This window comes from Entelurus aequoreus, linkage group LG10 (assembly GCF_033978785.1).
Source record: "Entelurus aequoreus isolate RoL-2023_Sb linkage group LG10, RoL_Eaeq_v1.1, whole genome shotgun sequence".
Classification (NCBI taxonomy): Eukaryota; Metazoa; Chordata; class Actinopteri; order Syngnathiformes; family Syngnathidae; genus Entelurus; species Entelurus aequoreus.
Window position 1 is genome coordinate 14,245,111 of NC_084740.1, and position 24,829 is coordinate 14,269,939.

General features: G+C 41.8%; 1 protein-coding gene and 1 long non-coding RNA gene across 4 annotated transcripts in view; one reads left to right on the forward strand and one right to left on the reverse strand.

The window, feature by feature from the left end:
- Positions 1-20,614, forward strand: part of LOC133658304 (uncharacterized) — a 22,296-nt gene extending 1,682 nt beyond the window's left edge. The window contains exon 3 of the long non-coding RNA XR_009827445.1: positions 20,525-20,614. This is a non-coding gene — a long non-coding RNA (uncharacterized LOC133658304). The remainder of the gene's footprint in view (positions 1-20,524) is intronic.
- The window catches only part of laynb (layilin b), a 32,205-nt gene continuing 13,939 nt past the window's right edge, over positions 6,564-24,829 (reverse strand). Inside the window, exons 3-7 of one of the 3 annotated variants that reach the window (XM_062062044.1) lie at positions 22,405-22,562; positions 18,005-18,049; positions 17,810-17,887; positions 14,216-14,333; positions 6,564-8,012 (exon numbers count right to left, since the gene is read on the reverse strand). In XM_062062044.1, coding sequence (XP_061918028.1) covers positions 7,691-8,012; positions 14,216-14,333; positions 17,810-17,887; positions 18,005-18,049; positions 22,405-22,562 — 721 coding nt within the window. In that variant the 3' untranslated portion in view covers positions 6,564-7,690. Of the gene's footprint in view, positions 8,016-14,215; positions 14,334-17,809; positions 17,888-18,004; positions 18,050-22,404; positions 22,563-24,829 lie in introns of all 3 variants that reach the window. The other 2 variants (XM_062062043.1, XM_062062045.1) reach the window with 2 other exon arrangements.

Genomic DNA, 24,829 nt, shown 5'->3' on the forward strand with positions numbered 1-24,829 from the left:
GGTCACATAATCATCTGGTTGGTGCTTTGGCTCCCCACATCTCGTATCACACAAAAACTATTTATGTCAATGGTCGAACTGAGAAACACTTTTTTTTTGCAAATAATCATAAAATTAGAATTTAATGGCAGCACATTGCAAAAAAAGTTGGCACAGGGGCATTTTCACCACTGTGTTACATGGCATTTCCTTTTAACAACACTCAGTAAATGTTTGGGAACTGAGGAGACCAATTTTTGAAGCTTTTCAGGTGGAATTCTTTCCCATTCTTGCTTGATGTACAGCTTAAGTTGTTCAACAGTCATGGGGTCTCCATTGTGGTATTTTAGGCTACATAATGCGCCACACATTTTCGATGGGAAACAGGTCTGGACTACAGGCAGGCCAGTCTAGTACCCACACTCTTTTACTATGAAGCCACGCTGTTGTAACACGTGGCTTGGCATTGTCCTGCTGAAATAAGCAGGGGCGTCCATGAAAAAGACGTTGTTTGAATGGCAACATATGTTGCTCCAAAGCTGTATGTACCTTTTAGCATTAATGGTGCCTTCACAGATGTGTAAATTACCCATGCATTGGGCACTAATACACCCCCATACAATCACAGATGCTGGCTTTTCAACTTTGCGCTTAGAACAGTATTATTTTCCTCTTTGGGCCGGAAGACACAATGTCCACAGTTTCCAAAAACATTTTGAAATGATGTAGCAACGAACTGTAGTTACTGACAGTGGTTTTCTGAAGTGTTCCTGAGCCCATGTGGTGATATCCTTTACACACTGATGTTGCTTTTTGATGCAGTACCGCCTGAGGGTTTGAAGGTCACGGGCATTCAATGTTGGTTTTCGTGCAGGGATTTCTCCAGATTCTCTGAACCTTTTGATGATATTATGGACCATAGATGGCGAAATCCCTAAATTCCTTGCAATAGCTGGTTGAGAAATGTTGTTCTTAAACTGTTGGACAATTTGCTCACACATTTGTTGACAAAGAGGTGACCCTCGCCCCATCCTTGTTTGTGAATGACTGAGCATTTCATGGAAGCTGCTTTTATACCCAATCATGGCACCCACCTGTTCCCAATTAGCCTGTTCACCTGTGGGATGTTCCAAATAAGTGTTTGATGAGCATTCCTCAACTTTCTTAGTCTTTTTTGCCACTTGTGCCAGCTCTTTTGCATCATGTTGCAGGCATAAAATTCCAAATATACAAAACCAGTGAAGTTGGCGCCTTGTGTAAATGGTAAATAAAAACAGAATACAATGATTTGCAAATCCTTTTCAATCTATATTCAATCAAATAGACTGCAAAGTCAAGATACATAACATTTGAACACTTATTTGGAACATCACACAGGTGAACAGGCTAATTGGGAACAGGTGGGGGCCATGATTGGGTATAAAAGCAGCTTCCATGAAATGCTCAGTCATTCACAAACAAGGATGGGGCGAGGGTCACCACTTTGTCAACAAATGCGTGAGCAAATTGTCCAACAGTTTAAGAACAACATTTCTCAACCAGCTATTGCAAGGAATTTAGGGATTTCACCATCTACGGTCCGTAATAACATCAAAAGGTTCAGAGAATATGGAGAAATCACTGCACGAAAACCAACATTGAATGCCCGTGACCTTCGATACCTCAGGCGGTACTGCATCAAAAAGAGACATCAGTGTGTAAAGGATATCACCACATGGGCTCAGGAACACTTCAGAAAACCACTGTCAGTAACTACAGTTCGTTGCTACATCTGTAAGTGCAAGTTAAAACTCTACTATGCAAAGCCAAAGCCATTTATCAACAACACCCAGAAACGCCGCCGGCTTCGCTGGGCTGGAGCTCATCTAAGATGAACTGATGCAAAGTGGAAAAGTGTTCTGTGGTCTGACGAGTCTACATTTCAAATGGTTTTTGGAAACTGTGGACGTCGTGTCCTCCGGACCAAAGAGAAAAAGAACCATCCGGACTGTTATAGGCGCAAAGTACAAAAGCCAGCATCTGTGATGGTATGGGGGTGTCTCAGTGCCCAAGGCATGGGTAACTTACACATTTGTGAAGGCGCCATTAATGCTGAAAGGTACAGGTTTTGGAGCAACATATGTTGCCATCCAAGCAACGTTATCATGGACGCCCCTGCTTATTTCAGCAAGACAATGCCAAGCCACGTATTACAACAGCATGGCTTCATAGTAAAAGAGTGCTGGTACTAGACGGGCCTGCCTGTAGTCCAGACCTGTCTCCCATTGAAAATGTGTGGCACATTATGAAGCCTAAAATACCACAACGGAGACCCCGGACTGTTGAACAACTTAAGCTGTACATCAAGCAAGAATGGGAAAGAATTCCACCTGAAAAGCTTCAAAAAATTGTCTCCTCAGTTCCCAAATGTTTACTGAGTGCTGTTAAAAGGAAAGGCCATGTAACACAGTGGTAAAAATGCCCCTGTGCCAACTTTTTTGCAATGTGTTGCTGCCATTAAATTCTAAGTTAATGATTATTTGCCAAAAAAAAACAAGTTTCTCAGTTGGAACATTAAATATCTTGTCTTTGCAGTTTAATCAATTTAATATAAGTTGAAAAGGATTTGCAAATCATTGTATTCTGTTTTTATTTACGAATTACACAACGTGCCAACTTCACTGGTTTTGGGTTTTGTACATAATATAGCCCAAGCTTAAGATGCATGTTTAAAGGTACAGCACACACTAGCATCTCCCAGGCAGTGGCATGCATACAGGCCTAGTTGTGCTCCAAAAGGCCTCAACTGTGCTGTCACGCATAGACTTCCTGAATGTAAGAGTTCCAGATGTGCTTTTGGCATTTCCTGTCGAACTTTCTCCAAGAACATACTCAGCGTCTCCTTTTTGTAAGCTTGCTGCAGCTTTCCATGACACACGCACACCCAAACATGGCACAATTAGTAACGTAGAGCACACCAGAGACCGGCTACATGTCTTAGACTTCCTAAACGTCTGCTCAGTGTCACTTCAGTGCAGGGTTTATCAAGCGGAGGTCAGAAAGACCAAAGAGCTTTGCTGGGGGCAGTCTGTCATCACTGTTTCCACATGGACTACCCTGTTCCCGGACATCAGCGTCCAAACAGGAAACCTTTTTTTTTTTTTTTTTTTACAGCGAGCTGATGTCACTCTTCGTGTTTAGTGGAAATTAGTCCTACCACAGAACCCTTTTATTGGATGATAACTCACCTATTTTGCAGGCTTAAAAAGGCGTGAGCTCCAGAACCCGCATTCTACATAGCAGCGGCCCTGGCAAGGGTGCTCGGAGGGCATAATCGGGTTCATTACTGACTCTTTGAATCTCCAAAACTGCAATTGCGTAACTTGACAGAAATGATGCATTAACAGAGGACAATATAAACCACTGGAAGCAAAATGAATAAAGTAAAGACATCTGTTCTTGCATGACTCATTCCAGACATTATCGGTCCCTGCAGGGTCAGGACCTTAACCACGCTCTAATAAAAGGACTTTTTTTCTTCTTCTAATGCACAAAAAAAGTACTAAGGAGACTTTTGTAAAAATGCAATGATGTATTGACATAAAAAAAAACAAAGCACAAACAACGCATGTTTGTGTGGCTATAATATACTTTAAAGACTTGCTGTTTTAGTAAGCATGGTAGCATGATGATAGTATGCACAACGTTATAATTGCTTCACGTTTGAAAGCATCATATGAAGAAAGGTATTTGGCCATTGCATTTACAGGAAGTAAAAATGGCAGAAAAATGTGCGGCTTTAACTGTCAGAATAATTGTATCTAAGTTATCACAAAACTTTGTGTTTCAATGAGTTCCCGGCGAGCAGACAAAAGCTGTCTTTGATCTTACCAATCAAAAGGCTTGTAAAACTCCACTGTGTAGGATGGGAAGCGACATGAAGGTGTCGGTTTCTTCGATGTATTGTAATCCACAGGAAGTTTTGTCTTGACCCGAAATCTACAAAGCGGAGAGGAAGCAGGACCGGACTCCCCTCCAGGCACCTTTTCTTTGAACTGTTTTGTAACCAAAGGCGACGGCTGTTTATGACCCCCTTCCTTTAGAAACAGCTGTTGCCATGTAATCAGGGAATGTCCAAATAAAAGTTAAAGTTAAAGTACCAATGATTGTCACACACACACTAGGTGTGGTGAAATTTGTCCTCTGCATTTGACCCATCCCCTTGATCACCCCCTGGGAGGTGAGGGGAGCAGTGGGCAGCAGCGTAGCCGTGCCCGGGAATCATTTTTGGTGATTTAACCCCCAATTCCAACCCTTGATGCTGAGTGCCAAGCAAGGAGGTAATGGGTCCCATTTGTATAGTCTTTGGTATGACCCGGCCAGGGTTTGAACTCACAACCTACCGATCTCAGGGCGGACACTCTAACCACTAGGCCACTGAGGAGGCGTACAATCTTTCGTCAAGAGCGTGGTGGAAGACTGTTCAAAGAGTACAGCCCAGACGTTTCTCCTCAATGAACTAAATTGAATTCTGTCTCTGTTTAATTCCTTGCTTCTTTGTCTGTTTAATAGATGTCATCAGTGTTTGAACCTGACATTAACAGTTTTGGGGAGACTTCCGCCAAGATGTTTAAGGGGAACCTATGATGATTTTTGTCTTTTCTGACTTATTCATGTTGTTCCTCGTGTTAAATCATGCCAACATATCAAATCATAAGGTTCATGCATTTTGGCGTGAGCTTGCACACAGTTTGGATGCCTCTGTTCGCTGGGTTTTTGCAACTTGGCTATCACAGCGAGACATAAGCTGTCAGCAAGAGGTGGAGAAGCTCCAGCTTGCAGACGGACTCAAAAAATGGCTTTTAGATATGACAGTGGAGCAAAATGTACACATATTTTACACCAAAGCATATAAAATCTAGACCAGGGGTGTCCAATTGTGGCACAAGGGCCATTTGTGGCCCACAGCTCGAATCTTGTTGGCCCGCAACATGTTGTCGAGGGAAAAAAATAGTAAAAACGTAAGAAAACAAAGCAAAGGGCTGCAATCTAATGAGAAAAAAACTGAACATTTGATATTACCGCGAGACATAAGCTGTCAGCAAGAGGTGGAGAAGCTCCAGCTTGCAGACAGACTCAAAAAATGGCTTTGGTATGACAGTGGAGCAAAATGTACACATATTTTACACCAAAGCATATACAATCTAGACCAGTGGTGTCCAATTGTGGCACATGGGCCCTTTGTGGCCCGCAGCTCGAGTTTCGTTAGCCCGCAACATATGGTCGAGAAAAAAAATAGTAAAAATGTAAGAAAACAAAGCAAAGGGCTGTAATCTAATGAGAAAAAAGCTGAACATTTGATACAAAGTTTGAAAAGTGAAGTGAATTATATTTATATAGCGCTTTTTCCTCTAGTGACTCAAAGCGCTTTTATATCTAAGCTACATTTAAACCAGTGTGGGTGGAACTGGGAGCAGGTGGGTAAAGTGTCTTGCCCAAGGACACAACTGCAGTGACTAGGATGGCGGAAGCGGGGATCGAACCTGGAACCCTCAAGTTGCTGGCACGGCCACTCTACCAACCGAGCTATACCGCCCCAAAAAGTACCAAAAAGTCTTTAGTATGCGTGTGATATTTTTTCTCAAAAATGCTACAGATATTATAAATAAAAATTGTGTTATGAGTGACAAATTGTAATAACAGTTACCACATTTCCAGACTATAGAATGCACCGGTATATAAGCCGCACCCACTAAATTTTAGAACATGAACATATATTTCCATATATTAGCCGCATCGGACTATAAGCAGCAGATATATACGTTGTGAAGTTAGTTATTCGCACAGTAAGATTTTGTAAATGTTTATTTACATACCTTAATTTTTTCCAAACGGTGTCTGTCACACGGCAGTAAAACGGCTGATCAAGCAAAACTGAAGTCAACGTCATGGACCCTTTAGCTGCGAAGATAACTCTCCAATCAGCTAAACAGACTCAATACAAAACAAACCCTGTGACGTTTTGGTGAATTTACGAAAGCGGAACAATAGAACCAGAATGCCATTGTAAGTTGATAACACTAACACAGACACTCGTGAACGTGTTAGCGTATTGGCTAATGCTAACGACGCTATCTTTATTACATTACGATAGCACGTACAAATATGCATGAAAACACTTCTACAGACATCACACTTGGGCCGGTTTAGTAAGTATGAATTGTTTTAGTTATACTGTAAAACCAACCACAGTTGCTTGGAGTGTTGAATGAAGAAACCATATGAGTGGAAACCCTATGGACGACTTGAAGACAGAACGGCACTTCTACTTCACCCCACTGCACCAGCGAGTCAGCAAACTTGCCCAACTCAGTGGCCTAGTGGTTAGAGTGTCCGCCCTAAGATCGGTAGGTCGTGAGTTCAAACCCCGGCCGAGTCATACTATAAAAATGGGACCCATTACCTCCCTGCTTGGCACTCAGCATCAAGGGTTGGAATTGGGGGTTAAATCGCCAACAATGATTCCCGGGTGCAGCCACAGCTGCTGCTCAGTGCTCCCCTCACCTCCCAGAGGGTGAACAAGGGGGTGGGTCAAATGCAGAGGACAAATTTCACCACACCTAGTGTGTGTGTGTGACAATCATTGGTAACAAAAGAGGGCGCCATGGCACAAACAATAACAATTTTCAGTGTCTGTTGAAAACTATTTGTTGAATTCAAAACATTATAGCCTTTAGCGAAGAAAAAATCTCAAATTAGCCGCAACGTTTTATAAGCCGCAGGGGACAAAGTGTAGGAAAAAAGTAGTGTCTTTTAGTCCGCAATTTACAGTATTATATATCTGTCACTGTGAACATATATATTTAAGTTTTTTTGCTTCATTCACCTTTAAACATTTTTTATGAGCTCTGCACATATTAGTTATTTATTTGTTCATATTTTTAGTTAATTGTTAATATTTATTGTTGACATTGAACAAAGAGATCACAACCAAGTCAAATGTCCTAGAGTGTTAAACATACCTGGCTAATAAAGTTGATTCTCATTACAATCAAAATTTCAGCATAGTATGTCTTTTTGCTCTTTTTTCTTACATTTTTACTGTTGTTTTTTTCCCAACAATATGTCGTGGGGCAACAAAACCCTGACCTGCTGTCTGCAAATGGCCCCCTGGCCCCACTATTAACACCCTAAAATAACTAGTACTAGTAATAGTATCGTCACCTATAACTCAAAGCTGACATTGAGTTTTGTCTTTAAATATGTTTTCATCATTTTTTTTTTACAAAATAAAAAATGATCAAAATGGCCCCTGCATACTTTGACAAGGTGTTACGTGGCCCTTTATGGAAAAAGACTGGACACCCCTGAAATGTAGATTAAAATCATTGTAGGTCCCCTTCAAGAGTTTCTTTGACATGTTTTGAAAAGGTTCCCTAATGATAACTGACAGATTTCATAAAAGAAGAAAAATAGCTCACCTGCGACTATTTGCGTGCGTCATTTCATTATTGTGATCGCTCCTCTTTGCAAGTAATTAATGCCACCTGCCATGATAATCAGATAATCAGAATAATTCGAAATAAGACTGGAAATAATCCACACAGTCCAGTACGGTAGATATGGCCTAAAATGAGTGCGCTCTAAGTTGACCATAAATCCAAATCCACCACGTGTAGGAATCCTGCCCCACACATGTTGTCATGACAACAGGCCACATACCTGACCAGTCCTACCCATAGATCTCATTTTCGACCCAACCGTCCTGAGCGCGGCAGCGTCGACCCTGAGCCCTGCTGCTCTCGTAGATGTCGTTGTTCACAAAGCCGCTCTCCCTGTCTGCTATCAACACATTCTCATAGTCGTTCCACTGGGGGTCCTTGGCGGGAGTGCAGTACTTGGTGATGAAGTCCGCCGGCAGAGTGCTGTCAGGAGAAAGGTGAGAAAGCAGGGTGATGTCGCTGAAGGCGTAAGGTCCTTGAAGTGGGCAAGACGGCGTATCCGTGGGCGTCCACGGTTTGCCTCGGCCGGTGGGGCTTTTGGTCTCCGTCTTCCTGCTGGTGACAATGGCGGGGACAAAAGGTATTGCATTAAGCTTGAAAACTGTACGATGTAAAAAATGTACAGTCGTGGTCGAGAGTTTACATACACTTGTGAAAGACATAATGTCATGGCTGTCTTGAGTTTCCAATAATTTCTACAACTCTTATTTTTTTGTGATAGAGTGATTAAAGCACATACTTGTTGGTCACAAAAAACATTCATGAAGTTTGGTTCTTTTATGAATTTATTAATTCATTATGGATCTACTGAAAATGTGTATACATACAGCAATGTTAATATTTGGTTACATCAGTGACGTGCGGTGAGGTTCATGGCTGGTGAGGCACTGACTTCATCACAGTCAGATTTACAAACATATGAACCCTAAAGAGTATCTTATTCACCATTTGATTGGCAGCAGTTAACGGGTTGTGTTTAAAAGCTCATACCAGCATTCTTCCCTGCTTGGCACTCAGCATCAAGGGTTGGAATTGGGGGTTAAATCACCAAAAGTTATTCCTGGGCGCGGCGCCGCTGCTGCCCACTGCTCCCCACTGCTCCCCTCACCTCCCAGGGGGTGATCATGGGATGGGTCAAATGCAGAGGACAAATTTCACCACACCTAGTGTGTGTGTGACAATCATTGGTACTTTAACTTAACTTTAACTTTACACATACAAACTGTAGCACACAATAAAGCACATTTAATAAAAAAAAAAACTTTATTATGGTCTTACCTTTACTTTTAAATGAAGTCCATGCGCTGCTGTTGTGCTGGATAATGCACCCCCGCCGTAGAATGCACCCCCTGACGGGAGTGTTAGATCAACTAAAGCCCACACTTAAACTTTCCGCGTGCAAGATTGAATCTATTTAAAAAAGTTATTTAATAAGAAGCCAAAAAGTGCAAAAACAATAATGTTCGTGTTGGAGGAGTTGTGAATGACTGAAATATGAAATCCGTGCTGCAGTCTGCAGGTGTACCTAATGTTGTGGCCCAGCAGTCATTCACAACTCCTCCAACACGAACATTATTGTTTTTGCACTTTTTGGCTTCTTATTAAATAACATTTTTTAAATAAATTCAATATTGCACGTGGAAAGTTTAAGTGTGGGCTTTAGTTGATATAACTCTCTCGTCAGGGGGTGCATTCTACAGCGGGGGTGCATTATCCAGCACAAGGAGGCGGGATTACTGCGAGCCTCAGCCAGTGCGTCTTCGCAGCCGTTTTATGATTGCTCAGCACAAGAAATATGTTACACACATACATTTGTTGACAAAATACACTGTACATTATATACCTCAGCTAACTAAACTATGGAAATGTATAATACAATTCATATAGCAATACGGTCTCACTGCACAGCAGGCCAGCAGTAGTGTTGTGTCGTTTGCGAACGATTCGTTCGAAAGAACGAATCTTTTGAGTGAACGTACTGAACCGAATCACTTCATGAACTGATTCGTTCCTTTCTCAGTTCAGTTGAGCTCCGCCGCGACCATGCCGGTATGAGTGGAACTGGCGCATTCTGTGACTCACTGAACCCTCGACGTCGGCGAACGACGCAGCCAATGAGAGGGTGGGGGGAGGGACTGAGCGAACGATTCGTTCACCGCGGATTAACGACATGAATCACTCAGTGAACGACAACGCTCTCGCTCTCTGCTCTGCTTGCCCCAATGCCGCGAGTGATTCTCCCCCCCGTCGCGGGGATATGTTTCATGCCATTGGCATCCGTTCTCCATTCATTCTCCAAGCTAACGGCTAATGTTGACTCAAGCCACATGAAAACAAACACACGTCCCCATTATCTCAACACATAAAGTTAAAGAAAATCCGTGCAGGCTGAGCAGCAGCGACGCGAGGGGGAGGGGCGGAGGGTAACGTGTAGGGCAGGCTGTTTTGAGAAGATTTAAAATAAAAATAATAACTAATGTATGTACACATACATAGGCTATTATTTACACAGTTATTGTAACAAAAATAAATTTCTCCTTGGGGATCAATTCTGATTCATATTATTATTATTATTATTATCCATTCTACTGCAACTGTTGTTGTTGTTGTTGTTTAGTAGCTATCATCATTATAATAATGCTGATTTGCAATTAAACTGTACTGCTGCTGCAGAAGTGATTCGGTACACGTACTGAACTGCGGCCACAGTGTGGCGTTGTCAGTCACTGATTCTAGTGATTCGTACTGTCAAAAGAACTGCAGAAGAGATTCGGTACACGAACTGAACTGGCCACCGTGTGGCGTTGTCAGTCACTGATTCTAGTGATTCGTACTGTCAAAAGAACTGCAGAAGAGATTCGGTACACGTACTGAACTGGCCACCGTGTGGCGTTGTCAGTCACTGATTCTAGTGATTCGTACTGTCAAAAGAACTGCAGAAGAGATTCGGTACATGTACTGAACTGGCCACCGTGTGGCGTTGTCAGTCACTGATTCTAGTGATTCGTACTGTCAAAAGAACTGCAGAAGAGATTCGGTACACGTACTGAACTGGCCACCGTGTGGCGTTGTCAGTCACTGATTCTAGTGATTCGTACTGTCAAAAGAACTGCAGAAGAGATTCGGTACACGTACTGAACTGGCCACCGTGTGGCGTTGTCAGTCACTGATTCTAGTGATTCGTACAGTCAAAAGAACTGCCGATCCCATGAAAACAAGCCACATGAAAACAAAATGAGAGTAGACTAGTAGAGGAGACAGAAAGAAGGGGCGGGGGGTAACGTGTAGGGCAGGCTGTTTTGAGAAGATTTAAAATTAAAATAATAACTAATGTATGTACACATACATAGGCTATTATTTACACAGTTATTGTAACAAAAATAAATTTCTCCTTGGGGATCAATTCTGATTCATATTATTATTATTATTATTATTATTATTATCGGGCAGCACGGTGGCAGAGGGGTTCCCTCCGGGTACTCCGGCTTCCTCCCACCTCCAAAAGACATGCACCTGGGGATAGGTTGATTGGCAACACTAAATTGGCCCTAGTGTGTGAATGTTGTCTGTCTATCTGTGTTGGCCCTGCGATGAGGTGGCGACTTGTCCAGGGTGTACCCCGCCTTCCGCCCGATTGTAGCTGAGATAGGCTCCAGCGCCCCCTGCGACCCCGAAGGGAATAAGCGGTAGAAAATGGATGGATTATTATTATCCCTTCTACTGCAACTGTTGACGTTGTTAGATTAACGCGAGTCCCTACGCAGTGCGCGAATGTCTGCACTGTACTGTCTGTACTACGCACGCCACGCAATTTTTTTTTTGGGGGGGGGGGGGGGGGCGTGATTCGGTGAACTAATTTTTTGAACGAATCAATAACTAATTTTTTGAACGAATCAATTTAAGGAACTGATTCTAGTGATTCAGTACAGTCAAAAGAACTGCCGATCCCATCACTAGCCAGCAGTTAGCCGAGTCATTGCGCAATCCATGTTGAGGCACAACTCAGTGACGTGCCTCAACTGGCTGCAGATCAAAGCAAGTCTCTTCTCAGTATTTGAACGGCAAATATGAAAATTCAGCAATTTTGCATAAAAATAATCTAAAACTGGTGAAGTTAAATAGAAAATAACTTTATAGTATAATCACTGGATACATATAACAATTTAATTTTTTTTTTTTCTTTTTACATTTTTTTTCTTTCCATGATGGCACGTGAGGCCCCGCCTCACCTGCCTCCCCTGACTGCACGTCACTGGGTTACATGTCCCTTGGCAAGTTTCACTGCAATAAGGCGCTTTTGGTAGCCATCCACAAGCTTCTGGTTCAATTTTTGACCACTCCTCTTGACAAAATTGGTGCAGTTCAGCTAAATGTGTTGGTTTTCTGACATGGACTTGTTTTTTCAGCATTGTCCACACGTTTAAGTCAGGACTTTGGGAAGGCCATTCTAAAACCTTAATTCTAGCCTGATTTAGCCATTCCTTTACCACTTTTCACGTGTGTTTGGGGTCATTGTCCTGTTGGAACACCCAACTGCGCCCAAGACCGCTGATGATTTTAGGTTGTCCTGAAGAATTTGGAGGTAATCCTCCTTTTTCATTGTCCCATTTAAAGCACCAGTTCCATTGGCAGCAAAACAGGCCCAGAGCATAATACTACCACCACCATGCTTGACGGCAGGAATGGTGTTCCTGGAATTAAAGGTATCGCCTTTTCTCCTCCAAACATATTGCTGGGTATTGTGGCCAAACAGCTACATTTTTTTTCATTTGACTACAACACTTTCCTCCAGAAGGTCTTATCTTTGTCCACGTGATCAGCAGCAAACTTTAGACGAGCCTTAAATTAAAAGTTAAAGTACCAAAGATTGTCACACACATACTAGGTGTGGCGAAATTATTCTCTGCATTTGACCCATCACCCTTGATCACCCCTGGGAGGTGAGGGGAGAAGTGGGCAGCAGCGGTGGCCGCGCCCGGGAATCATTTTTGGTGATTTAACCCCCAATTCCAACCCTTGATGCTGAGTGCCAAGCAGGGAGGTAATGGGTCCCATTTTAAGGTGTCGCTTCTGGAGCAAGGGTTTCCTTGTTGCATGGTAGCCTCTCAGTCCATTACGATGCAAAACACGCTTGACTGTGGACACTGACACCTGTGTTCCAGCAGTTTCCAATTCATTGCAGACCTGCTCTGTGGTGGTTCTCGGTTGCCTCTTGATCATCCTGACCAATTTTCTCTCAGCAGCAGGTGATAGCTTGCGTTTTCTTCCTGATCGTGGCAGTGACAAAACTGTGCCATGCATTTTATACTTACGAACAATTGTCTGCACAGTGTCCAGAACAAATGCACGGGAAAAGCTAACATTACCATGTGTGTTGTTATTTCTATGCAAGGGTCTCCTATATTTACTTCTCCAAGACACATTTTACCTAAAAGGTGACTGAATGCATTCAGAAAACTGACCACTGCATTAAAGTAGAGCTCTGCCCCCCTCTCCTTCGTGGAGCGGGGGCACAGGTTCAGTGGCCACGGATGAAGCGCTGGCTGTCCAAAGTCAGGACCAGGGGTGGACCACTCGTCTGTGCATCAGTTGGGGACGTCTCTGCGCTGGTGACCTGTCTCCGCTCGGGATGGTCTTCTGCTGGCCCCACTATTGACTGGACTCTCACTATTATGTTAGATCCACTATGAACTGGACTTTCACTATTATGTTAGATCCACTATGGACTGGACTCTCACTATTATGTTAGATCCATTATGGACTGGACTCTCACTATTATGTTAGATCCACTATGGACTGGACTCTCACTATTATGTTAGATCCACTATGAACTGGACTTTCACTATTATGTTAGATCCACTATGGACTGGACTCTCACTATTATGTTAGATCCACTATGGACTGGACTCTCACTATTATGTTAGATCCACTATGGACTGGACTTTCACTATTATGTTAGATCCACTATGGACTGGACTCTCACTGTTATGTTAGATCCACTATGGACTGGACTCTCACAATATTATGCCAGATCCACTCGACGTCCATTGCACCGGTCGCCCACGGGGTGTGGGGGTGTCCCCACATCTGCGGTCCCCTCCAAGGTTTCTCATTGTCCCATTGGATTGAGTTTTTCCTTGCCCTGATGTGGGATCTGAGGATGTCGTTGTGACTTGTGCAGCCCTTTGAGACACTCGTGATTTAGGGCTATATAAGTAAACATTGATTGATTGATTGACATATGTGCTGTTTTCAACTAAGCCTCAGCTCCATAGTAAGTAACTTTAGCATGTGGGTTTGTTGTTTTCATTGCTACGCTAACAAACGACAGAGGGCCACTGTTTTTTTTTTTACTTTTCGGCATTGAGACACATTTTATCCAAAATAGTTAAGTTTTTAGGTTGCGATCAAATATTTGGGTTACGAGCCTCCGCACCGTTAGTTGGCGTAGCAATACTAGCGAATGTCAGAGATCCAACCAACACATCCGGTGACTCACCGGGACATAATTTAGGTGTAGACAGGGTAGACTTGTCCCCTGCACTTTTTCAAAAGGCAGTTTTTACCGTCCAAAAATAATGTAGCCTAGCAGTCGCACCAAGCGGTAAGCAACTGCTCCAGCTAAAGTCTGTTTTCCTTGAGACCGCCCACAAGTTCATCGATTGGCTCTGTGGCGTTACCGTTTCTTGCCAACGTGACACCGCAGCCACCTAACAAACTCGTAAGCCGAGGTACCACTGTACTTAGTTTCTTACCGCTTAGCTTGTTGTCTGTAGCAGAAGAAGCCAGCAACTGCAAGCAACAGCAGCAACAAGGCAGGAATGGTTGCATACAGGATGTAGGGAACGTACACGGTGTTGGTTGAGAAAGACACTAAAAAGCAGAGTTATTAGATTATTCCAAAAGCAGACATTTCATAAATAGGGTAGGGCATCGTTTGAATCTGGACAATTCTGGTTCCAATTCTGGTTACTCATTTCGATTTATCAGTCGTTTGACCTTGAATATAAATGTTATAAGTGTCTTTCCAGAGGAGTACACTTTCAGGAAAAGTTTAACTTTTTGGAAACCCCATAAAAAAACATTTACACATATCCTGTTGTGTAAATGTGTTAGAGATATAGATGTTTTGATCAAGGGTCAATCATGCTGCTGATTCGGGGTTGGGTTATCTAGGATCATCTATGAGTGAAATCGGCCGATACCGATCACATTCGTGTTAACTGTATTTTCTTTTAACAAGTCCACTATTTTCTTTTATTGCATACACTTTCCTATACAATATACAATAGTACACAATAACTAAACAAAAGCAAAAACTACCATCTACTACTCATTTAAATGATTTGGGTTTAGGCCTCAGAGTCCCCGTGTGTCCTGGGAATTATTCCCCGAGTTTGTAAACGTTAAAGGTGTTATATAATAATTTTTTTCTACATTTAAAAAACTCTTGCGTTCTATATAACATGTAATGGTGGTTCTTTGGTCAAGATTATGCATAGATTATGTTTACAGACCATCTTCCAGACGCTTTTTGACTGTCTCTTCAGGATGCGCTGTTTTGTGGGCGGTCTTATCTACGTGCCTCCTCTTTGGCTGCGTCTTCTCCTTGTCAGCCATGTTGTAGTTTTTAACACTTCCATATGAAGTCTACTGACAGATATACACTATATTGCCAAAAGTGTTTGGCAATATAGGATGCAGCTGAGACGCCTTCTCTGGAGTGATGAATCACGCTTTTTCATCTGGCAATTTGATGGACCAGTCTGGGTTTGGAGGTTTCCAGGAGAACGCTACATTTCGGACTGCATTGTGCCGAGTGTGAAATTTGGTGGAGGAGGAATTATGGTGTGGAGTTGTTTTTCAGGAGTTGGGCTTGGCCCCTTAGTTCCAGTGAAAGGAACTTTGAATGCTCCAGGATACCAAAATATTTTGGACAATTCCATGCTCCCAACTTTGTGGGAACAGTTTGGAGCGGGCACCTTCCTCTTCCAACATGACTGTGCACCAGTGCACAAAGCAAGGTCCATAAGGACATGGATGACAGAGTCTGGTGTGGATGAACTTGACTGGCCTGCACAGAGTCCTGACCTGAACCCAATAGAACACCTTTGGGATTAATTAAAACGGAGACTGAGAGCCAGGCCTTCTCGACCAATCAGTGTGTGACCTCACCAATGCGCTTTTGGAAGAATGGTCGAGAATTCCTATAAACATACTCCGCAACCTTGTGGACAGCCTTCCCAGAAGAGTTGAAGCTGTAATAGCTGCAAAAGGTGGACCCACATCATATTGAACCCTATGGGTTAGTAATGGGATGGCACTTCAAGTTCATATGTGAGTCATGGCAGGTGGCCAAATACCTTTGGCAATATAGTGTACACCCTATTTTGTATTGAAATGGAGACAGAGGAGGATGCATGTGCATGTAGGAGCCAGTCTGCCCCGCAACAAAAAGGACCTTTTTGACGATAACGTCGGACAACATTGGCGGTCTCGCACAAAGCTCTTCTATGTATGGAGATATCGGCAAACGTCACCAATGGGAAAAAAAAGGTCACTAATTAGGCAAACTCCAAATGGCTTGTTTGGAGGAAGTACGAAGGAAGGCAAGATTGTTTCATAAATATCTCCGCCATGCCTGTATGGTTTGGTTTCAAATTTTCTGGACTTATGCAGATATCAAATACACGAAACAGGTACCAGTAGGTGCGAACATTTGGTTTTGCATAATAGGTCCCCTTTAACAAAAACAAGATTTTGGGAAAATAAAAATATTGATCAAATCACTCTCGTATCAATCACATACTGATACGACCCTCTGTATCAACACTGCCGATTAATGGATCGATCTGTTTTCCACCTGTGCTGTAGGTCATAGGTCATGTCTTATCGTGCTTTTTTTGTTAATCTCCTAGGTTTTGTGTTTAGTTCTGCTCCTTGAGCCCCTTGCTTTCCTCTGTTTACTTTCTTGTTGCCAAGGGCTCTGATTATCCACACCAGACTTATGTTTATTGACTAGTGTCCTCACCTGTTGCCGCCACTAATCACGCCTCGTTATGGACCCGTCTCGTCTTTTACCTGCGCAGGTCCATTGTTCGGTCTACTCGGCAGGCACGTTCTCGTTTGCCAACTCCTTGCTACATGCTGCTAATGTCCAGCTTTGCTAAGGACCGTTTAAATTTGTTGATTTGCTAAACTCGCACAGCTTTTCCTGTGTTTTTCGTGCACTTCCAAGCGGCACAGCGTCTTTGTTTTTGCCTTGTTGCATGGAATTAAATACTTAAATTACTTGCAGTTTGCTTCTGCCTTTCATTCTGCATCTCGAGAACACGACCATTGCTACGACGCGATGCGGAACATAACACTTACGTGCAAGCAAAGGTTGCTAAACAGTAATAGATCAGCCCAACAGCTGTTGTTATATTATCCTCTCTCTACACTCTTATTAATCTACTTCGTAATTTCCTGTTAATAACTGCTTACTTTTGGCTGAAACGTGGTTCTATCTACACTTCTTGAAGTTTGCTAAGCACTTATTTCTTGGTGTAGTGTTTCAAGCAAGTTGAGCGGCTATCTTATTGTCAGAATAATTGTATCTAAGTTATCACAAAACTTTGTGTTTCCATGAGTTCCCGGCGAGGAGACAAAAGCTGTCTTTGATCTTACCAAGCAAAAGGCTTGTAAAACTCCACTGTGTATGATGGGAAGCGACATGAAGGTGTCGGTTTCTTTGATCTATTGTAAGCCACAGGAAGATCTTGTCTTGACCCGAGATCTACAAAGCGGAAAGGAAGCCGGACCTGACGGAAGCTCCAGGCATCTTTTCTTTAAACTGTTTTGTGACCGAGGGCAACGGCTGTTTACGACCCCCTCTCCCCTTAGAAACAGCTGTTGCCATGTAATCAGGCAAAGTCCAAATTAAAGAGGAGGCGTGCAATCCTTTCGTCAGAGCGTGGTGGAAGACTGTTCAAGAGTACAGCCAAGACGTTTCTCCTCATTGAGCAAAATTTAATCCTGTCTCTGTTTAATTCCTTGCTGCTTGTCTGTATAATAGATGTCATCGGTGTTTGAACCTGACACTTATCTATGACACCTGTAAGAAATGTAGTTTATTTGCCGCAATGAGGATTATTGACTTGGTGGAGCGGCTCCACACTATGTATGGAGTTAGCTACTGGCCGCTATTCCTTCCGGTCGGTGGACTGAGCATTAAAAACTGGAATCAACATTTAAAAATGTGTACTGTCCTGAAAGAATCAAACTGTTTGACATGCTTTAATGCCCGATGCCCGACCCTATCATAGAGTCATGCGTCAAGAAAAAGTATAAAAAAGTGTTCCTCATACCTGATGACTCGGGCAGTCCTACTTTATTGGACACATCACCTGCCGTTGTGAAGAATATGTTTGGCCTCACAGTTGGAACTGAAAAAGAGTGTAAATGAAAATAAATGTCTCAACAAAATCACTTCAGGTTAGCGTGTATTCTTAAGGTCTCAATTATAGAAAAATAAAAACAAACTCATTATGTGTATGTTGTACCTTCTCGTGCTATGTTCCCTTGCTCGGTGAATACTGGTGCCTTTTCTAAAACAAACAAAAAAAGACTACTTAACAGCCACTACTAGACAATATGCACAGTAAAAAAATGTTTTTTGGGGCAACGAAATACTAATTTTTACAATATCAGTAAAATAACTGTTAGAATACAATATTTATAAATGTATTGGGTTATTTGATAATAAATAGTCTTAAAACCCACTTTTATTTTCAGCCTTGTAACTCGGCATTGGTCCTGTGTCTTCTATTGTTTTTTGTCTAGATTTGTTTTGACTTATTGTACTGTTTTTACTGTGATTTTATTATTTTACCTATTGTTGTAAATGTTTTTAATTAAATTATTATTTCATAATGTGCAGCACTTGGGAAACAGTTTGTTTGCTGATACTGCTATATAAGTTAAAGGCCTACTGAAACCCACTACTACCGACCACGCAGTCTGATAGTTTATATATCAATGATGAAATCTTAACATTGCAACACATGCCAATACGGCCGGGTTAACTTATAAAGTGCAATTTTAAATTTCCCGGGAAACTTCCGGTTGAAAACGTCTATGTATAATGACGTATGCGCGTGACGTCGATTGTTGAAGCGGAAGTATTCGGACACATTGTATCACAATACTAACAGCTCTGTTTTCATCGCAAAATTCCACAGTATTCTGGACATCTGTGTTGGTGAATCTTTTGCAATTTGTTTAATGAACAATGGAGACTGCAAAGAAGAAAGCTGTAGGTGGGATTGGTGTATTAGCGGCTGGCTGCAGCAACCCAACCAGGAGGACTTTGACTTGGATAGCAGATGCGCTATCCGACGCTAGCCGCATCGATGATCGGGTGAAGTCCTTCGTCGCGCCGTCGATCGCTGGAACGCAGGTGAGCACGGATGTTGATGAGCAGATGAGGGCTGGCGTAGGTGGAGCGCTAATGTTTTTATCATAGCTCTGACGAGGTCCCGTAGCTAAGTTAGCTTCAATGGCGTCGTTAGCAACAGCATTGCTAGGCTTCGACAGGCGGCACAGCATTAACCGTGTAGTTACAGGTCCAGTGTTTGGTTCGGTGTCTCCTGATAGTAGTATTGTTGATCTGCTGTCTATCCTTCCAGTCAGGGGCTTATTTATTTTGTTTCTATCTGCATTTAAGCACGATGCTCCGTAGCTAAAGTGCTTCACCAATGTATTGTCGTGGAGATAAAAGTCACTGTGAATGTCCATTTCGCGTTCTCGACTCTCATTTTCAAGAGGATATAGTATCCGAGGTGGTTTAAAATACAAATCCGTGATCCACAATAGAAAAAGGAGAGAGTGTGGAATCCAATGAGCCCTTGTACCTAAGTTACGGTCAGAGCGAAAAAAGATGCGTCCTGCACTGCACTCTAGTCCTTCACTCTCACGTTACTCATCCACGAATCTTTCATCCTGGCTCAAATTAATGGGGTAATCGTCGCTTTCTCTGTCCGAATCGCTCTCGCTGCTGGTGTAAACAATGGGGAAATGTGAGGAGCCTTTCAACCTGCGACGTCACGCTACTTCCGGTATAGGCAAGGCTTTTTTATTAGCGACCAAAAGTTGCGAACTTTATCGTCGATGTTCTCTACTAAATCCTTTCAGCAAAAATATGGCAATATCGCGAAATGATCAAGTATGACACATAGAATGGATCTACTATCCCCGTTTAAATGAAAACATTTCATTTCAGTAGGCCTTTAAGTGGATTTAGATGTATTCAACAGGCACAGTGTAATTTAATCAACATTACTGTAAATGTACCGGAATTAGTCAATCGACTATTTTTCATATGTTGTCCCCGGACAGATCTAAAATTGTCTACCAAAAAAAACAGTAAAAATATTAAAAGTAAGCAGTAAAATACACATCCCTATGAAACTCCTGATAAAAACACTTCATATATATGAAATAATTTACAGTAGTACCTCAACTTACGAGCTTAATTGGTTCTGTGACGGAGCTCTTAACTGAAAACACTTGCATCTCAAATCAAAGCCGCCCATAGAAATGATTGAAATAACTTTAATTGGTGCTTGTCCCCCCTCAAAACAGTACTATTTAAAAAGGTAACATGCTTTTTCAAAATAAAACAACTTTTAGATAAGAAATATATTAGAATGTAGAACTAACAACTACAGTAGTTTTATGAAGTAATGTACGATATCTTCCATCTGCTTCTCTATCAAACACACAATCAGCAACGAACGTCCGCCATTTACATATTTTAGTTTCATATATTTAAAATGTTAATTTATATAAAAAAAGGCTTTCATATGTCTTCATAAACCCTCTATTGTTTGCTAACAACCATTGAGGTGCTTTTTTCCAGCAGGTCTAGCCGCCCCTCTCCAAATCGCTGGTGTGTCAGTGACAGTAAGAAAAGCTCAGAGATGTCGCCTGGGGAGAAGTCGACTGGCACCTGCATGTATACATCTCTAAACCCTGAACGTAAGACAACCTGACCTACTTCTTTTAAATATTTATGTTTACAGCTTGATTGGGCGTTAGCATGTTGGCCGCACATCAGAAGATGGAGGGGTCAAACATCTGTAGGGACGTGGAGATTGCCTGTTCACCCTGTGGGTTTTCTGCAGGTACTCAAGCTTTCTCCCATGTTTCCAAAATACGTTTGATAGTGTGATTGGCTAGCGACCTAAAGGCAGCTGGGCTAGGCTCCAGCCCACCTGGGACACTAATGAGGATTAGCAGTAAAGAAAAGGATGAATGGATGTTTTTTTTACTGGGGAGGGGTTCTATTATTTTGTGGCGCTTCCTCACTACTGTACAATACAACAACAATCACCTGATTTAGTATATCATAATTGTGTTAATTAGGGCCCGAGCAGCATAGGGCCCTATTGAAATTGCTGTGTTTTTTCTTGTCTCCGATAGGGTCCTCAAAAAGGCTTCCAAACATGCACAAAAAGTCCCCATATTTGGCAGGCGTGGAAAGTTGTTATATTTTGGGAGTCCCGAAAATACAATTTCAAAATTGTTGTTGTTTAAAATGAGAAAAAATGAGCTCCTTCTACCAGCTTCACGTATCGACACGAAAATCCCAGGAGAAGTCTCAAGAACCCATACCTGAAAACGAACAGGGAGTCGGCCATCTTGGTTTTCGTCTTCCATTTTTCGGTGAAAAAAAGGGATCTTGCTTGAACGAACTACTTCTCAGGACTTTGGCTAAATGAGGCGTGGTTAAAATTACAGATAGTACACATATAGCAGACCTGGGCAAATTAAGGCCTGTTAAGCTTTTTAATCTGGCCCGCCAGACATTCCCAACAAATGGTTTTAGATCTTTAGGATGGAAACTGTAGCTGCCATTATGATGTGCAGTGAGGTTGGAATCTGCACTTTTGCATGATATACTAGTTACTACGGTCATCTAATTAGTTACTATGGTAATCTAAGTCACAGCAGCTCAGACGAGACACCAAGCAGTGTGGGTGGGGAGCGTTTCCACAGAGTGTTTCCAGAGCGGCCAGCCAGAAAGATGGGTGTCAGGGACAGACGTGGTAGGAGATTTTTACAACAAAGTTTTTACAACAAAGATATATCAGATTATAGTTGTTTTTGTTCATATTTGGCTGTTTGTTGCATTTTTGTTGCGTTTCGCTTGATTGTAAAATATGTCGATTGAGAGGGGGTGTGACATTCATATGTTGTCAATATTCAGTGTTTTATCGTTCATAGTTAATAATGTAATCATGTACATTCTGGGTGTCTCATTCAGTAAAAACATTTTTAATTCCATTCCGTTCTTAAGGCGCTCTGTCATAATGTTTTTAGCATTGAATCAGACATTATTGTGAGGTTTTGTATTAGTGTTCCTAAAAATAGATATACCGGCACCCAGACACATTTTTTTCTCTAAATTTGGCCCCCTGAGTCAAAATAATTGCCCAAGCCTGACATATAAGCAATGATAAATTGTGAACAAATGTTGTCTATGCTATAAGAAGAGGGCGTGGTATGGCAGCAAACATTGTTTCAATGATTCGCCACAAAACACGAAAAAAAGATTAATACCTCGGCTCTACAAATTCAGATGTTGATCTTAAGTTTGGTAAAAAAGATGATGACACCCTAAAGTGCCCGATTGGTCACTAATGGCGCCAATATTGCGCCCTCGTGGTGGAAAAATATAACAGTCATAACTTCCTTACACATGCTCCGATTTTCCTGACATTTTTGGTGGCGAGTCAGGGCATCGGGAAGGACGTGACCGCGAGCATCATGCCTGCTGGCCGACTCGCGTAAACCCCGCAATGCAACAAGGAGAAGGCCGTTCAACGTTGCTCGCAGCTTTAATTGCATTTTGTAATTGACAATAGCACTATTAGTAAGTACGCATGATCCCCTTGCTCACCTCGAGAATACTTGCAGACATAGTTGTTCTTGGCGTTGCAGTTGTCGTCATTCCACTGGAACAGGAAGTGACCTTCCTCATCAGGTGGTGCAGACGGCTGGTAGTAAAGCACCACGCACATTTCCCCGCCACAGGAAGGCTCGTCCCAGTGCCAGTTTCTGAAAGGCATAGAGTTCATATGTCATCACTATAGTCACCGAACATTGGCTATATTTCCCTTTACGGCAGGCCTGGGCAATTATTTTGACTCAAGGGGCCAAATTTAGAGAAAAAAATGTGTCGGGGGGCCGGTATATCTATTTTTAGGAACACTAATACAAAACCTCACAATAATGTCTGATTCAATGCTAAAAACATTATGACAGAGCGCCTTAAAAAACAGAATGGAATTAAAAATGTTTCTACTGAATGAGACACCCAGAATATACATGAAAATAAAGAATGGGGGATTTACAATATTAATTATGAACGATAAAACACTGAATATTGACAACATATGAATGTCACACCTCCTATCCATCGACATATTTTACAATCAAGTGAAATGCAACAAAAATGCAACAAACCGCGAAGGGTAAAAAAACGCCACCTACTATCTGATATATCGGATATATCACTGAGCTTTAGAACTTTGTTGTAAAAATCTCCTTCCGCATCTGTCCCTGACACCAACATTTAATAGCTCGCTCTGGAAACACTCTGTGGAAACGCTCCCCCACCCACACTGCTTGGTGCCTCGTCTGAGCTGCTGTGACTTAGATTACCATAGTAACTAATTAGATTACCATAGTAACTAGTATACCATGCAAAAGCGCAGATTCCAACCATTGAAATACTTTGTATAGTTCAAGACTTACGGTCATTCGAAAACATCACTGTACATCATAATGGCAGCTACAGTTTCCATCTTAAAAATCTAAAAAAACCTATTTGGGAATGTCTGGCGGGCCAGATTGAAAATCTTAACGGGCCGGCCCGCATGCGGGCCCCCGGGCCTTAATTTGCCCAGGTCTGCTTTACGGCGTCAATGGTAATCTGTCTTGAAGCTTCAGTGCAGAGGTGTCCAAAGTTTAATGACCCACATTCTAAAAATACTATTACAAAAAAACTAAGGGTGTCAAAATGTAACTTATGTGATTAATCACATAAAAATATTACATTAATTACGTATACAGTGCATCCGAAAATAATTCACAGCGCTTCATTTTTTTCACATTTTGGTATACTACAGCCTTATTCCAAAATGTTATTTATTATTATATATTTTTTCAAATTCATTGCCTAAAGGCAATCGTGTCCCGGTTGTCTACAGACAATTCCTTCGACTTCATGCTTGGCTTGTGCTCTGCCATGCACTGTCAAGTGTGGAACCTTATATATAGACAGATGTGGGCCTTTCCGAATCATGATCCGGATGCATCTGAACTCACTTTTGAGCTTCATGGCAAAGGCTGTGAATACTTATGTACATGGGATTTCTTAGTATTTTATTTTTAATACATTTGCAAAAAATTCGAAAAAAACTTTTTCACATTGCCATTATGAGGTATTGCGTGTAGAATTTTGAGGACAAATATTAATTTATTCCATTTGAGAATAAGTCTGTAACATAACAAAATGTGGAAAGAGTGAAACGCTGTGAATATATTCGGGATGCACTGTAAACTGAGATTAGTCACCCAATTTGAGCGCACATGCACTTTTACATTAACCGTAGATGGTTACCTGAAAGATGGCGTGGGTTGTTACACGGTCAGCGATCAGGCCAATGCATACACCAGTGAAAAGATGAGTGAAAATACACCCTGGTGGTACGTTAGATAAAACTGTTGCCACTTTTAGAGCGAATAAATTACGTATTGTTAGTAAAACATTTTTTAAAAATGTTTGTAAGACATTCTGACAATAAAATTGCATTTGTGTCAAATTATTGGGGCATTTTTAAAGTGAATCTAAATTTTGCAAGCAAATAATTTACTGTAATTAATAATGATTAATCACAATTCTAAAGTGTGATTAGTCTGATAAAATAATTCCCAGCATTAAAAACACGTAAAAAATGGAATAATAGAACAGGAAAAAAGTTTTAAATGTTGCTCAAAACTAGGGATGCACAATGTATTTTTTTTTTCAAGCCGATACAGACACATAACTTCCTGCTTCCCAAGAACGATACATATAATCGATTTATGTCTATTGTTTTTTTTTATGTAGTTAGTGCACACCTTTCTTTACGGCTGGCTTCAAGGCAGCTTCTTTAGAAGCAGTTGAAGGTTTTCAAAATACGGGATGCTGGCGTTTAAGGTGGCTGAAAAGGTTTGATGTGTTGATGCCCAATGTTTTCTTCTTCTTCCATGTTTGCAATACATTTGGCGCACATCGCATTAAAAATGTCTTCCTCTGAAACAGTGAAGAAACCCCAAAC